At 51.0% G+C, this 15,620-nt stretch overlaps 4 protein-coding genes across 5 annotated transcripts in view; all 4 read left to right on the forward strand.

The window, feature by feature from the left end:
- Positions 1-3,693, forward strand: part of exoc3l2b (exocyst complex component 3-like 2b) — a 30,535-nt gene extending 26,842 nt beyond the window's left edge. Inside the window, exons 10-14 of the mRNA XM_084675204.1 lie at positions 1-43; positions 835-957; positions 1,331-1,486; positions 1,729-1,850; positions 3,244-3,693. The exon at positions 1-43 is cut by the window's left edge and continues 93 nt beyond it. Of these exons, the coding sequence (XP_084531330.1) occupies positions 1-43; positions 835-957; positions 1,331-1,486; positions 1,729-1,850; positions 3,244-3,526 (727 nt within the window). The 3' untranslated portion in view covers positions 3,527-3,693. The remainder of the gene's footprint in view (positions 44-834; positions 958-1,330; positions 1,487-1,728; positions 1,851-3,243) is intronic.
- Positions 3,694-5,270: 1,577 nt separating this feature from the next.
- Positions 5,271-8,341, forward strand: LOC146257883 (uncharacterized). The gene is made up of 4 exons (XM_084674479.1): positions 5,271-5,509; positions 5,684-5,891; positions 6,005-6,229; positions 6,438-8,341. Exons 1-4 carry the CDS (start codon positions 5,384-5,386, stop codon positions 8,090-8,092), a joined length of 2,214 nt encoding a protein of 737 aa, XP_084530605.1. The 5' UTR covers positions 5,271-5,383; the 3' UTR covers positions 8,093-8,341.
- An 86-nt stretch (positions 8,342-8,427) lies between these two features.
- Positions 8,428-11,178, forward strand: LOC146257884 (uncharacterized). Of its 2 annotated transcripts, XM_084674480.1 has the most exons (4): positions 8,428-8,722; positions 8,974-9,135; positions 9,214-9,286; positions 9,481-11,178. In XM_084674480.1, exons 1-4 carry the CDS (start codon positions 8,549-8,551, stop codon positions 10,980-10,982), a joined length of 1,911 nt encoding a protein of 636 aa, XP_084530606.1. In that variant the 5' UTR covers positions 8,428-8,548; the 3' UTR covers positions 10,983-11,178. The 2 variants fall into 2 exon arrangements, with proteins under 2 accessions (XP_084530606.1, XP_084530607.1); XM_084674481.1 differs by lacking the exons at positions 8,428-8,722; positions 8,974-9,135 and having other exon boundaries at positions 9,230-9,317.
- A 155-nt stretch (positions 11,179-11,333) lies between these two features.
- Positions 11,334-15,037, forward strand: LOC146257885 (uncharacterized). The gene is made up of 4 exons (XM_084674483.1): positions 11,334-11,652; positions 12,181-12,439; positions 12,766-12,836; positions 13,109-15,037. Exons 1-4 carry the CDS (start codon positions 11,503-11,505, stop codon positions 14,522-14,524), a joined length of 1,896 nt encoding a protein of 631 aa, XP_084530609.1. The 5' UTR covers positions 11,334-11,502; the 3' UTR covers positions 14,525-15,037.
- The last annotated feature ends 583 nt before the right edge of the window (positions 15,038-15,620 follow it).

The raw sequence follows: 15,620 nt of genomic DNA on the forward strand, positions 1-15,620 counted from the left end.
GGGGGTCAGGGTACTGGGGGACAGGCTGTATGAGCACATCAGGGTGAGGGCCTTCACACACACACACACACACAGTCTCCCTTAAGGCTTGAGAAAACGTAAACAGCTTTTCCAAGTACTGCAACATGTAAACACTCCAAAAGATACTTCACACACACACACACACTAACACACACGCACCCACCCTTAAGCGTTTGCTTGTCTGCATTGTGTCCCAGAATATAAAGCACATCTTATCAGCCCTGGCGTCATGGTATGTTCTAGTTCTCAGACAGGTTCACACACATACACCCATACACACATACACCCATACACCCACCCAGTCTCTCTTACACACACACTGACACTCACGCCGTTTAAAATAGACTTTCTGATGTGACTGACCCTGGTTGGCAGACGGCCACGCTGTTGTTGGCATCTGGGCACATCCGCTCTGTGTGTGTGTGTGTGTGTGTGTGAAGGCATCTTCCTGACAGTTCTGGGGTTATTCTGATGTAGTCTCCTGGTAGGAAGTCTACATCTTTAGAATTCTGGGTACAAATGAGCAACACTTCCTGTTAGGAAGAATTTTAGTCCCTCTTTGCCCATCAGCTCCTCCTCTCCTGTCCTCTCTACTTTTCTCCTCCCCCTTTTCTCCTCTTCTATTTCTTCTCCTCTCCTCTCAATTTAGTCCTCTAATCTCCCCCCCAACCTAATTGTCGACCTCAGCTGGGTTCAACAGGAGCCCTAAAACGTCCTCCCTCTGTCTTGTCCTCCTCCCCTAACTCTCCTCCTCTCGCTCTCTCGATCCGCTCCGTGTGCAATAACTCTCCTCCTGTGGCTCTCTCTCTTCAGCCCTTCTTTGACAAGTTGGTGAAGCGGAGGTGGCTGAACAACACGGAAGCGTTCGAGCAGATTGAGGCGGGAATCAAGGAACACTTCAAGAAGTACCGCAGGATGGATGGGGCTCCTTACCAGGTAACAAAGTGACTCAGGCATCCGTCCTGGCCCCAGCCCCCTAGCCCCGGCCCCCAGCCCCCTAGCCCCAGCCCCCTAGCCCCAGCCCCGGCCCCCTAGCCCCAACCCCCAGCCCCCTAGCCCCGGCCCCCAGCCCTCCAGCGTCCAAATATACTCTCCCCATCATCCTTCCAGACTTTCCTTCCTGGTCTTTCAACTTCCTGTCTGCTATCTTAGACATTCCAGTGCCACATGCCATGACGCACTTTAAAGTGTTTCCGTGACGACTCGTGATGCCTCTGTCCTTCCTCAAATTCTCCACGTTTATAGGCTGATTGATGGATTTATCGGTTGGTGCGTGTTTGTTTATGACTCCCTCCCCTCCCTCCTGCAGCAGCTGGTGGGGGAGGTGCACAGGCGGGTGCTGATGGAGTACCTCCGCTCCATCATGAGAGGCAGAATCATCTGCACCTCCCTCAAGATGAGGAAGAGGCTGGCTAGCCGTCTGAGGGATGAGGCCAAGCAGATCAAGACTCTCTTCAACGACCTGGTGGGACATTCTAGAACGTCTTCTGCATGTGTGGACTAGCACAGCGACCCCCCCCCCCCCCCCCAGTCTCTCTCTTCCTCCCCCTCCCTGCACCTTTCTGCTTCATCTCACCTCACCTCAACCTCTCTCCTTATCTCTTTCCTCACTCTTCTCCCTCACCTCACTTGTACTGGAAAACCGACTGTTCCTGCAGGACAGAGCCATGTGCCTGCTCTCACCCTTGTGCCCCTCCACCCCCCCAGGAGTCCCCCTCCTCCTGGCTGGACAGTGCCGTCCCCCGCCTGGCTGAGATCGTGGTCCTGGAGGACACACCTTCCATCCAGATGGAGGTCGCCGTGCTGGTCAGGGAGTTCCCTGACGTACGGTGAGGAACACACACACACACACACTCTCTTATACACACACACACACACACACTCTCTTATACACACACACACTCTCATACACACACACTCACACACACTCACAAACATTTACACATGCACTCACATAAAAACATTTACTTGTGTGAAACGGGGTTCCTTTGAAACGACTCCTAAATAGGATCCCTTAACTGACCCAAACCTGTGTGGAAAAACAAAGATGAAGGATGGAGGACTGGGGAAAGTAGAAAAGAGCCATTTCCTTGTTTTGATGGGAAGTTTTGTCCATCACTGCCAGGCACACATGAAAGGCACCGCGTGCCTGTGAGTGTGTGTGTGTGTGTGTGTGTGTGCGTGTGTGTGTGCGTGTGTGTGTGTGTGTGTGTGCGTGTGTGTGTGTGTGTGTGTGTGTGTGTGTGTGTGTGTGTGTGTGTGTGTGTGTGTGTGTGTGTGCGTGCGTGTGTGTGTGCGTGTGTGTGTGTGTGTGCGTGTGTGTGTGCGTGTGTGTGTGCGTGTGTGTGTGTGTGTGTGTGTGTGTGCGTGTGTGTGGCTCCTGGGAAAGGATGATGAAGATGCAGGGGTCAGGGGTTAAGCACAGACGGTCTCCAGCTCCGCAGAAGAAGAAGCACAACACTTCCTGCTCAGGCGTGACATGCTGGTAGTGGGGTTAATGTGCCAGCGGCCCGGGGGCCAGGGCCCCTGATGACCCCCCCAGGTAAACAGGCTGGCCTGGGGGAAAGCAGAAAGGGGTCTGGGGCGGGGGGGGGTTGACCTCTAACAGAGTGTTCTTTGGAACACGGCCCAAAATTAGAACAGCTTTTAGAACACTGGATTCCCACAGCGCTGTCCTGGACACCTCCACATTCACTCTCATCTCCATGCTGTGTATTGTTAGCTGTTTATAGTCCAGACCAGGGGAAGGCTGGGTACTGACCTGAACGGTTCTTTCCACAGGAGAGAACACACTCAGGTTTTAGAGGCCAGGGCTATGGGGAACCTGGTCCCAATCAGGAACACTACTACGACGGTTCCTGTCATGTACAGTAGTCTAATGCGCTCGCACATACGCCGGGGTCATATATGGTAATAGGTGGGCACACAGAGTTCTGGAAAGTTTGTGCACGTGAATATGTGGCCGGACGCTGATTCATAACTCTAGCGAGAAGCTAAATAAAGAATCCTTTGTTGCATTTGTTTTCAGTTCCTTTGTGTGACGAGCAATGGAGTTGAAACATAAGAAGGAATTCTGTTTGTTTACATCAATGTACTCAGACAGGCAGGCTGGCAGGCAGATGATTTTCTTTATTGATCTCGAGGGAAATGTAGCCGTCAAACTTAATCAAAATGTAGAAGAAGAAAACACCAACTCTCTGTTTCCGCTTCCTGTCTCCGCAGGAAGAAGCACATCTCGGCCATGCTGAACATCCGGGGGATGACCCGGCAGGCGGAGCGTCAGGAGATCCTGAACATCGTCAAGGACATCGAGAACAGCGATACGCTGGCGCGACTGTCCCGCGACCGCGCCCTGTTCTCCGAGGTCCCCGTCACCTCCGAGGTGCACTGCCTCAACCTGGGCCTCAGTCGCTTGGCACTCTCCGCCTCCTCCTGCTTCTCCAGCCTCCGCCCACGCCGCAAGAGACACGCCCCCGTGTCCGAGGCGCCGGATGACGTGCTCTAACCCGGATTGTTCACCTCCTCTTCCTCCTCCTCCTCCTCCTCTCCCGGCCGGCGCTGTTCTTTGGCTCTTTGCGTTGTCGTTTCAGCCCAGGACTAGCGCGATAGCTACTAGAAGCTCATTGACAGGACTAGTGCCAATCTGGTTACGGGAGAGGCTGGGGCGGGTGAGGCTGGGGAGGCTGGGGCGGGTGAGGCTGGGGCGGATGAGGCTGGGGCAGGTGAGGCTGGGGCGGGTGAGGCTGGGGCGGGTGAGGCTGGGGCTGGGGCCGGAGCAGGAGGAGCTGTGGCTAGACATGGAGGGCTTGGTTTGGACTCCCGAGGGAGCGTTTTGGATAGATCACTAGTAACAGCTGACCAGCCAATCACAACAGAGCACGGCCCGCGTCCGAATCACCGGAAGCCGACAGCCCGTCAGGATCAGGAAAACGGAACGACACATGAAAAAATGCAACTTTGACCTTTCACCCGTCACCTCCCCGAGCCAGCTTTCTAATAAGAATGTTATGACAGACGAGTTTGGCCGATTTTTGGCCGTCACTGACGAGAAAACAGGAAACCCAGACTGGCTTGGCCCGGTCTTCGAACCCCTTTCCAAGGAGCGACAACACATCCACAGACCTTACCTGCTTGGAACTGATTACCGATCCCATGACCATGTCCATTCGTTTAATCACGTGCTGACAATGTTATACACAATGAGTGAAACTGTATTCAAAATTGTTGTAGTTGCACATGATTTAAAAAAAAAGCACAATCGATGGTACTTTAATTCAGTTTAGATTTTCTGTCATCTCTATGTTGATTCGTCCTTAATTATATTTAAGATATTGATGTGAGAAAACATAATAGTTTTTATTTACATTGTGTGAGGCATGGGCAACTAAAAACCCCAGATGGTGATTTGGATGGGTATGAGTGGGTGAAATCATAACCATCTATTTATCTATCAACCAATAAACATATTTATTGTAGTGGAGTGTGAACTCTCAGCCCAACTGTTATGAATGTATAATATACACAGGATTCATCATTTCAAATGAGTGTTGTCTTTACTTTATTGTTGCTGAACCCTCAAAGGATTATTGATCATATCGTTTATTGTGCGATTATCTCATTATTTTGGGTATTTGTCATTTGTGATTAATTGAAATTCTCTGATGGTTTGATTCGATTGAATTTAGATGAATACTGCACTTTTGATTGGAGAGCGAATCTTGTATCAAAAATTGTGTTGGATGAATAGTGTTTTAGGACATAAAATTAACCTGATTTACAAACCCTGTGTCACATTTGTGGTCTCTGATCATGGAGGGTGCAATCATCTAATTAGAAGAGATTAAAACGTTGAGGCGTAATTGGATTGTTTCAGGTCTCTATGAATGCCAGTGAAGAAGACACAGATCTAGAGAACATTGTGTATTGCTGTTATTGAATTGTAAACAAACCATGGCAATTGACCTTTAAAATAGGCCTAAATAATCAAACATTTTAAGAAATTGCCGTCTGTTCGTGATATTCTGAAGCCTACATCACCTAAATTCTTTGTCACTGTGACAATACTATAAACTTTTCGCCTGCACTTGTAGTCTACAATTGCCTTGGACAGTGCCTTTCCAGACACACGGATTTATTGTCCATTGAAATGTTTGCTAATGACCGCTGGGGGCAGTCACGGGCACAGCCCTCCATGTTGTCAACATCCAACGACTTCCGGTGTGAGGAAACTACTTCCGCTGTCAGTTTGTTTTGGATCGGAACTGCTGCAGCTGACAAAATAAGCAGGGGTTCAGAGTTTAACCCATGACAGTTGTAAATAAGTATTATACACACCAGTGTAAAACTTGCTGCTATTATAAAGATGTCAAAAGAAATGAAAACGTTTCTTCTCGAAACTTTCAAGTCCCAGGCAACGTCAATTATGGCGGTAGTAACTGAAGCGATTGTGGTGGAATTGAACGTCGTCGCACACAATCCAAACTGGCAGGTAAGAATGAGTACACAACGGCACCTTTAAAGTATAAAAAGTTATACCAATTATATATAGCAACCTGTAGCAATTATCAAGTTGCACGTTTTCTTGCTTGTTACGTAAATAACGTAGTATCGTACAATTCAAGTTAAACCGGCTGTTGCATCTTTTGTCTGAATTACACTTCAGGGGCAGTTTTCCACTATCATGAATTTGATGGTGGAGGAAGCTATCCGCACATTATGCCGTCTGTTTTTGGAGCTCATCGTACACTCCGGAAACATTCTGAACGCCAGGTTGTCCGACATGGAAAAAGAGCTGGGCATTAGGAAAGATAAGGTGGCACGGGTGGACAGCGAACAGGAAACTATGCGGTTGAACCTTGCGAGGAATAAAGGTCAGACGGCTAGCAAAAGCGCATACCCACATATATAGGCTATATCATTATCTAAATAGCGTTGAGTTATTAGCATAGTAATACTTTAATGTCGGCTTGTCTTTTGCTTGCAGTGCAAGACTCCATATCAGCAGAAGAGGTTTGTCAAACAAACCGAAGAAGTTCGACTCAACGCTCTGGACGTGGGGAAATGAAGAGGGAATTGCACACAGCCTCAAAACGCCTTGTGAAGCAGAAAAATAATTTGAAGTCAAGCACAGCGCTTACCTTAAATCTGCAGACACAAACCCATGCAAGTGAGCTGAACCCAGAGCTTGATATCTCAAGTCCTGGAAATGGTATGATATCCTATTCAATTTGCCATTCTACAGTTTTCTACTAATGCATCACACAAGCCTAGTAGTTATTATATATATATATATATTTTTTTTTTTTGTGGTAACACATGTAGGCCTGGAAATTATAAAATCAATCTTGTCAAACAATTGAAGACCCGTCTCTTAGTCTTGTGTGTTTTCATAATCTTCTTCCTCTCTTGACTTTCAGTCGTACACAGTGGACCTCTGGTGGAGTCTGCCTCCATGGAGGATGAGTGCTCCCTGGACGCTGCAGAGCCCAGCTCTGTCAGCGAGGCCGGCCCCTCCAGAGAGGCCGTCCTGGGCCCTGGGCACCAGGGGGATCCCCTCCCTGAGAACCCAGCGCCTGGCTCTGCCCAAGAGCACAGCTTCCCCACACGTGTCCCAGCGTCGTCAGTGAACACCGAAAACCCAGAGAAGGACGCTCGTTTCGCTGCAGAGGATAAACACATGAAATGTGACGTCTGCGACAGGAAGTTCCGTTACTACGCCGAATTGAAGAAACACACACGCCGCTTTCACTCGGAGGAGCAGCCGTACGTCTGTGGGCAGTGCGGGAAAACGTTCAAGTTTTCCGGTTCCCTCGGTAACCACATGCGCGGGCAGCACGCAGAGCGCTCCGGCTGCAGGGTGTGTGGGAAGACGTTTGCCACGCTACAACGGTTACAATCCCACGAGCTCGCGCACACGTCAGGGAAGCCGTTCACTTGTCCCACCTGTGGAAAAGATTTCGCCCAGAAACACTACCTGGAAGATCACCTGACCATTCACACAGGTGAGAGGCCTTACGTCTGCAGCACCTGTGGGAAGAACTTCCGCCATTCCTTCCACCTGAAGTGCCACGAACGGATTCACAGCGACGAACGGCCGTTTGAGTGCCCGGACTGCTGCAAGGCTTTCAGAACAAAGCCAGGCCTTTCCAAGCACAGGCTGGTCCACACAGGAGAGAAGCCACATCAGTGCCAGGCTTGTGGAGTCTGCTTTTCCTACTCGGGAAACCTGGCCAGACACATGGTGATCCACACCGGAGAGAAGCCGTACGGCTGTGAGCAGTGCGGGAAGGTCTACTCTCAGTCCTCGGCCCTCAGAGAGCACCTGGTGTCGGTTCACAGGGATTCCAGAGACTTCATGTGTGACGCGTGTGGGAAGAAGTTCTCCTTCAATTTCCAGTTGCTGAGGCACAAGCGGACGGTTCACAGCGAGCAGAAAAAAACCTTCAGCTGCAAAGTGTGCCTGAGGAGTTTGAGTTCCCTGGCTAACCTGAGGAGACACGAAGACAACCACACCCCGGGTCCCCGAGAGCACTCCTGCAGCTTCTGCGGGAAAGCCTTTGCCACCAAATACGTCCTGAGCCGCCATTATCAGACTTTCCACGCGGCGGAGCTGCCTTACGAGTGCGCGGCGTGCGACAAACGCTTCCTCTTGAAGTTCTCCTACGAGTACCATCTGAAACGGCACACGGGCACCGAGCCCTTCGCCTGCGACGTCTGCGGAAAGAAGTTTGTTCTGAAGTCGGACGTGGAGTCCCACAGGCGGGTGCACACCGGGGAGAAGCCCTTCAAGTGTGCGACCTGCGGGATGGCCTTCCGGGCCGGAGGGAACCTACAGAGACATGTCAGGGTGCACACGGGAGAGAAGCGTTACAGCTGTGAGGTGTGTGGGAGAAGGTTTAGCCAGACCAACAACCTCAAGGCCCACATGCACACCCACACAGCGGTGCGGCCACATTCCTGTGAGAAATGTGGAAAAGGCTTTTCTGATGTGAGACATTTCAGAAGACACAGTTGTGAGGATGTGATTCAGAAATCTTTAGCCAGCTCTGGAACTCAGAAAGTAAAAAAATAAATAGTATGTCTAACAAATGTCTTAAATCTTTTATTTTATTATTATTTATTTTTATATTAAAGCCAAAGCAAATATTTATAAGATTGCAGGTTTTGCACTTGTGGTTTCTTACTGCTAATTTAGCCTTGACTGTAACAGTCTGTTTACAAAATGTAAAGCTTTGTTCTGGGGACTGATTCTGACGATACTGTTACTTTGTATTGTCTTGTACAAAGTTATTCATTAGTTAATAAACCCCTGTTCAATATTGTGGAAGTTTTTCTCGGTTTGTACTTGAATCTCGCTGGCTTTTATTCTGAAATATCAGAATAACCGGAAGTTGAATATGTAACTGGTAGAAGTTCATAGAAATGGTTCGAACGAGATAACCTACTTTGGTTTATGTTGAGCTTCTCATATCGGAATAGATCTTTGGTTCAAGAATGATCATATTAATGTCTGCTAAATATACAGAAAATGTCTCTCAGTGACACATTTCGAACGGAAACAATTTCAATATTGTCTATTTTCGTCGAGGGTGCACTTGCTGAAATAAGCCGAACAGGGAATGAGTCGAGTAGGGAATCGTGCAGTGAAATATCTTGTATTCGAGAAGACAAAGCTAATGTGAAGGATCGCCCCCAGAAACAGGTACGGCGCCTTTTTGTCAAAGATAGACTTCTAGGCAGGTCACATTGCCTGTAAGCTGTAGAACAAGTCGTTCGTTGAAAGTGTCCATCAAGAATAGCCCATTAGCCAGCAAGTGTATCTACAGCTGTCAATAAACTCAAGGCAACACACAGGTCTACTCTGTATTTACCTCAAGAGGTCAGTGTGGTTGAACTAGAAGTAATAAACTCACTGATATTGGCCCTATTTTTACTCTTCCTTCGTGTTACCAGGCGCACTTGCCGTCCATTATCCAGCTGTTGACGAAAGAGGTGGTTCGTAAACTATGCAGGCTGTTCTCAGAGTGCTCCTCCGGCCTACAACAGGAAAACGAGACCCTGAGGAAACGTCTCGAGCTGAACGGAATAACGGCCTCACCTGCGCACCTCAACCAGGTGGGTGGACGTCACTCGTGTTGTAAGGACATCCACCATTTATCATGCCTTTTTTCATTTATTCGTTTTTTTTTTCAGGATGGGGCCAACATATATCCGCCAGATAAAATCGAGGCAAACTCGGAAGACACAGAACCAGCCAGCGAGGAAGGTGAAGGGATTTTGTGTAACCATGACAACGTGTGAGGACCTTGTCCCAAAAGTTTTTCTTGCTTTGGGGCTATCTTGTTGTTATTATCAGTGACCTATGCACTTTGTAAAGCTCTCTCTTTGAAGTCGCTTTGGATAAAAGCGTCTGCTAAATGAATAAATGTTCTTCACCCAAACATTGTTTTTCTTCTCCAGATCCCTGTGATGTCGTCAGTGCGCCTGGAGAAAGCTCATCCCAAGAGACCACCCGACCCCCCACCACTCCGCCTTCGCTAGCTGAGAACAACCAACCAGCCGGTGATCGTCCCTCACGGGGCCCCGTGAGCCCCAAGAGCCCTCGAGAGGAGAGGCACCCGGGTGCAGAGACACCAGGGACCCCGGAGAAACAGGTCTTCCGCAAAAACCTGCGAGCGAGACGCTCCTTTGCGTGCGACGTCTGTGGGCGGAGCTTCAGTCTGAGCAGCGTGCTGGAGCATCACCAGAGGGTCCACACAGGGGACAAGCCTCACAGCTGCCCCCGCTGCCACAAGACCTTCGTCTACAAGGCGTCTCTGAGCAGGCATGTCCGCCGGCACTCCGAAGGCCGGCCTTTCGCCTGCCAGGTCTGCGGGAAGTCGTTCCGCGGCGAGGAGGCGCTGCGGTGTCACGGGTTTGTCCACGCCGACGTCAAGCCCTTCGTCTGCCAGACCTGCGGCCAGGGATTCACCACACGGAACAGCCTGGCGGTGCACCAGAGGGTTCACTCCGGGGAGAAGCCGTACACCTGCCCCACCTGTGGGAAGAGCTTCTCCCAAGCCAGCTACCTCTCCGTCCACCGTCGGATCCACGCCGACGACAAGCCGTTCACGTGCGACCAGTGCGACAAGGGCTTCGTCACGGAACGGGCTCTGAAGTCCCACCAGATCGTTCACACCGGCCTGAGGGCCTTTAAATGCGACGACTGCGGGGCCCGCTTCGGCCACCTCACCAACCTGCGGAGGCACCGCCTCCTCCACACGGGCGCCAAGCCGCACGCGTGCACGGTGTGCGGGAAGCGCTTCCACCAGCGCAGCGTCCTCAAGGGACACATGCAGGTGCACGGCGGCTCGCAGCCGTTCATGTGCGACGTCTGCGGAAGGACGTTCGTCTACAACTGCTCGCTGAGGAAACACCAGCGGGCCCACGGCGAGGACGGGACGCGCCGCGCCGCCCCCGGACGGCTGCACGGCTGCGACACCTGCGGGAAAACCTTCAGCTCTGTGGGGAACCTGAAGGTGCATCAGCTGGTGCACACGGGCGCCAAACCCTACCAGTGCTCCACGTGCGGGAGGAGTTTCTCCCAGAAGGCCACCTGCGTCACTCACCAGAAGACCCACACGGGGGAGAGGTTCCACACCTGTGGCGTGTGTGGCAGGGCTTTCAGCCTCCCCAACACCCTGAGGCTGCACGCGCGCACGCACACGGGCGAGAGGCCGTACGCCTGCGACATGTGCGGCATGACGTTCACCATCAGCGGGAACCTGAAGAGGCACATGCTGGTGCACACGGGAGAGAGGCCGTTCAGCTGCGACGTGTGTGGGAAACAGTTCAGCCAGGCACACAACGCGAAGGCCCACATGCAGGTGCACACGGGAGAGAGGCCGTACTTCTGTGACAAGTGCGGAAAGAGCTTTGCCTACGCAAGGAACTTCAAAGAGCACAAGTGTGTGCAAAGATGACACAAGCTGCCAACAACAACTCTGTTCAACTAGATTTGGATGCCATAGACGATTTTCTTTCCCCGATGCGAATAATTGGCTTGTAATCGAATTTTTTAGGTCATTGTTTCGGCGCACGATTTTACTCTGAGGTGTTTTGTTGTTGGAACTGTGAAACAGGTCGAGAGTTGTCAGCAATAAAATAAAAATGTCATAACATTTTCACATTTAATAACTTGTTTTAGCACACATATTTGGGTTACAGTTAATGTAAATACATAAAGACCGAACGGTGTCTCGATGTTGCAGGTGTGGCCTTCACGAGCGAGTTTACACGCGAACCTTTATTTTGAAGTACACAGGATCCGGAACAGTAAGCAGGTCATGTTGGGTTATGTTTCGAGTCTTTTCGCGATAGTCGATAGCACTGCATTGTTGCTAAGCTAGCAAAGTAGCTGTCATAGCAAATACTACATTGTAGTAGTGTTGATATTAATTGTCCTGAGTCCACCAGGAAGACTGGATGTAACCATTGGCAAATATGTCAATTTTACAGGACCAGATTGGCTCTATTCTGGAGTCAATGGTCAAAGCCAGTGTTGCAGAAATGAGCACAATTGTGGACGGCTGTGTTGCATCTAGGTCTGAAGTGGAAACAGCAGACGACCACACAAATAGCCCAAACGAAAAGGTACAAAGGCGTGGATAACGTTGTTACGATGCATGTTACAGTAAAGAGAAATCTTGACATTATTTGATCCCTCCCCATCTGTCTAGACGACCAGCTGATAACAACAACATAGAAATAGAACAACTAGCGAAGGAGTAGTTCAACGCTAGCTATCCGGTTTTTTGAATCGAATGTTTGTCATTTGATACATTCTTCTGTGCATGTGCTAGTTTTTCCTGTTGATTTACTTGAAGAATTGTAGATAAGTGTTCTGAATCCAGGCCATCAATGGCAATGAATTAATGAGGCGCCATTTTGAAGTATCTATCTGTTTTGTGTCTAGGGTACATTCAAACTACGCTAGCGATTGGTTAAAGCTACCCAAAGTTTATCAAGTATACCCCGGCACTGTTTTAGATTCTTCAGCTAAATGAAGTGAATAGTGCATGATGCATTTTAGTCAATAATATGTACTAGCCACTAAGATATGTCTGTCAACCCATACGCTACCTCCTTGTCTCCTTCCTCCTTGTCTCCTTCCTCCTCCAGCTCACCCAGCTCGCCTCCTTCATGGAGAAGCTGGCCCAGGGGGTGATGGAGAAGCTGTGCCAGCTCTTCCAGGAGTGCTCGGCTGTACTGCGTCTGGAGGCGTCCCAGAGCGAGATGGAGAAGGAGGATCTGAGGGCGCGGCTGGAAGCCATGGAGACGGAGCTACGGACCCTTCTGGAAGGCAGCGGTGGGAGGGAGGGCACTTCGGAAAACGGTCACCGTGGCGACAAAGCCAAGATCAGTCACAGGACACAAACAGGTGAGGACTGTTGGTTTTGGGGGTCGACCATCCCGGTCCTGGGGGCTGCCCTCCAGGAGGGTTTTTGCTCCAACCTTAAGTTGTAACAAGTTCGTTATTTAGTTATTAGAAGCAGGCGTGTTAGATTAGTCTAGGAGCGAAACCCTCGCAGAACGGTAGCTCTCCAACAGCTGGGTTGCAGACCACTGTCTAAATGTGAGTCTCTTTCCTTTAGCCACTTACTCGGATCAAGTTAGGTTTGTGTTTGTGTTGAGTGATTGGAGAAGTTACTAAGCCGTAGATTTTGGTCTGGATATCGATTGCTGTGGTCTTTTTTTTTCTTTTAGTCCGTATCGCAGATGATTCGGAAGTGAAACGATCCCCCATCATCCACCTGTGGAAAGGACGAGCATATGAGGTACTTGTTAGACATGAGCTTCCTGTTAGATATGAGCTTCCTGTTAGATATGAGCTTCCTGTTAGATATGAGCTTCCTGTTAAATATGAGGTACCTGTTATAGTAAAGTAAATATAATATTCCTGTTAAACTGATGGATGAGAGGTTACACTCCAGAGAGCATTATCATCTAGATGATAAAAGATAAACCATGGTCTTTACAGATCATCTGCACAGTACTGTAAAGCCCTCCCCTTCCTCTCTCTCCATCCCTCTCCATCTCTCCCTCCCAGCGCTCCTCTGGTGAGGACAAGATCCAGCGGGTCATCATCACAGAGGAAGGCCTGGAGGCCTACCTCGACCACGCCACCCCCGACGACAGCCTGTTCCCCGAACCCCGAGACCAGGACGACAGTGACCCAGACTACCAGCTGGGGGAGCCAGGGGGCCTGGAGGCCTCAGCCAGGCCCAGGAGGTTCCCCCGCCCCCGGGCCGGCAGCGCCCGGCGAGGCCGCCCCAGGAAGGAGAACCAGCCCCAGCTGAGCTGCAAACACTGCAGGAAGCCCTTCAGCAAGCTCCTGCAGCTCAAGGCCCACCAGGCGCTCCACGCCGCCTCGGACAAGCCCTTCCTGTGTCCGCAGTGTGGGAGGGGCTTCTCCTTCAAGCGCAGCCTGGACTCTCACCTGCTGCTGCACACGGGCGAGCGCCCGCACACCTGCGACGTGTGCGGGAAGGGCTTCACCCTCAAACAGCTGCTGAGGAACCATCAGAGGCTCCACGCTGGGCTGCGGCCCTTCCGCTGCGACCAGTGCGGCAAGAGCTTCAACCGCGCCCACGGCCTCAAGATGCACCAGATCGTGCACACGGGCGAGCGCGCCTACGACTGCGAGATCTGCGGCAAGCGTTTCAGCATCCCCGGAAACCTGCACCGGCACCAGCGCATCCACACCGGCGAGAAGCCTTTCGGCTGCGCCACGTGCGGGAAGAGCTTCAACCAGGCGGACACGCTGAAAGCCCACCAGCGCATCCACACGGGGGAACGGCCCTTCGGCTGCCAGACCTGCGGGAAGAGCTTCATCCAGCGCAGTGCCCTGAAGATGCACCAGCGCTCGCACTCGGGCGAGAAGCCCTTCACCTGCGTGGCCTGCGGCGCCGGCCTCGCCTGCGTCAACTCCCTCAGGACTCACCTCCAGTCTCACGTGGCGGAGATGCCCTGCACGTGCTCGGTGTGCGGCGGGCCGCTGGCCTCGCTGGCCCACCTGCGTTCCCACCAGGAGCAGCACACAGTGGAGAAGCCTCACACCTGCAGCCTCTGCGGGAAGGCCTTCAAGTCCTCCAGCTACCTGAAGACTCACCTGAAGACTCACACGGGGGAGCGGCCCTTCACCTGCGAGACCTGCGGCCGCATGTTCACGCAGCAGAGCAGCCTGAAGACGCACCAGGCCGTCCACACCGGGGAGAAGCCCTTCAGCTGCGACACATGCGGGAAGCGTTTCAGCAACACGGGGAACCTGAACCGCCACCAGCGCATCCACACGGGAGAGAAGCCGTTCAGCTGCGAGCAGTGCGGGCGCAGCTTCAACCAGGGGAACAGCCTGAAGGCTCACCTACAGATCCACACTGGGGAGAAGCTGTTCATGTGCGACAAGTGCGGCAAGAGTTTCTCCTACCTGAGGAACCTGAAGGATCACAAGTGTCTTTACGTCTGAAAAGATAACTGAAGCGGGTGGGGGGGGGAGGGAAGACGTTGAGTTTGGCTTGTTTGTCTGGAATGGATGCAGGCGTTTGTCTGAGTTGTGTCTGTAGATGTCATGTCTGTAGGGAGCAGCTTTTGAGGGGTTTGTTTGTTTTCGTTACGGCGGGAGCGTGTTTCCTAACTGACAGACGCTGCGGTGTTCAGGAGTTTGGTCATCAAGACGTTCTCACGCCAAGCCTTTAGACATGCACCTGTTACACACACAGCTACAGCAGCCACTGGGAAGATCTACATCCCACATTCTTTTTGAAGGGTAAAAAAAAAACTCAACACTGTCCTTGAAATCAAAGATTTTCAACATGTTGCCTTTTGTAGAGTAGAAGGACATTTGGTGCTGGTAGATATATACTGTTACGGTGCACAGAGCCTAACTTATTGATTGAAGGTTACAAATCTAACCGGTGTTGTTTGTGTACTGCGTGCTTGTGAAAGGTTGCTATTGATGATAAAACCGGTGAAACCAAAAGTGGTTTGTGTCTTTTTTATAATGAAATTTGGAGCCTGCATGCTGATTAGTTCCTGTAGGATGGGAACATGGCGTGTGCATCATTAGAAAGATCAGGTAGGTGACAGACAGACAGCCTCTCACATGGCTAACCAACAAGTTCCAGTGTTTCTTCTTTCCTCCAGTCTGGATGCTTCTGGTGCTGAAGGGATCGCTGCACTGCCCCTCTCAGCGACCTCACCCATTGGGAAATGGACCAGCGACATCACTTCCTGTGACCCCCTACAGTGCTACCTGTCTCTCCCCGAAATCCTGGGATGGAAGCCAACTTCCTGGTTGAGCCTGGGAAACAGACTATGAATAAACCTGGGTGGGGTGAGGAGGAACGTGGGGCGATAGGCAGCAATATCTGGGGGAAGTGCACTGTAAAATGTGACCAGGAAATAATTATTGTTTGGAAATACAGAGAGATATCAAAGGTTGTGTGAGGTCAAGAAGTCTTGTGTTCACGTGGCAACCTCAACCTTTACGTTAGTTTCTATCTACTTTCATTGAATGATTTGTTATCAGTGACGCCTTTCTTATCAGGTGCGTGCTAGACTGT

Source organism: Hypomesus nipponensis, chromosome 15 (genome assembly GCF_054491055.1).
Source record: "Hypomesus nipponensis isolate SF chromosome 15, ASM5449105v1, whole genome shotgun sequence".
NCBI classification, from domain to species: Eukaryota; Metazoa; Chordata; class Actinopteri; order Osmeriformes; family Osmeridae; genus Hypomesus; species Hypomesus nipponensis.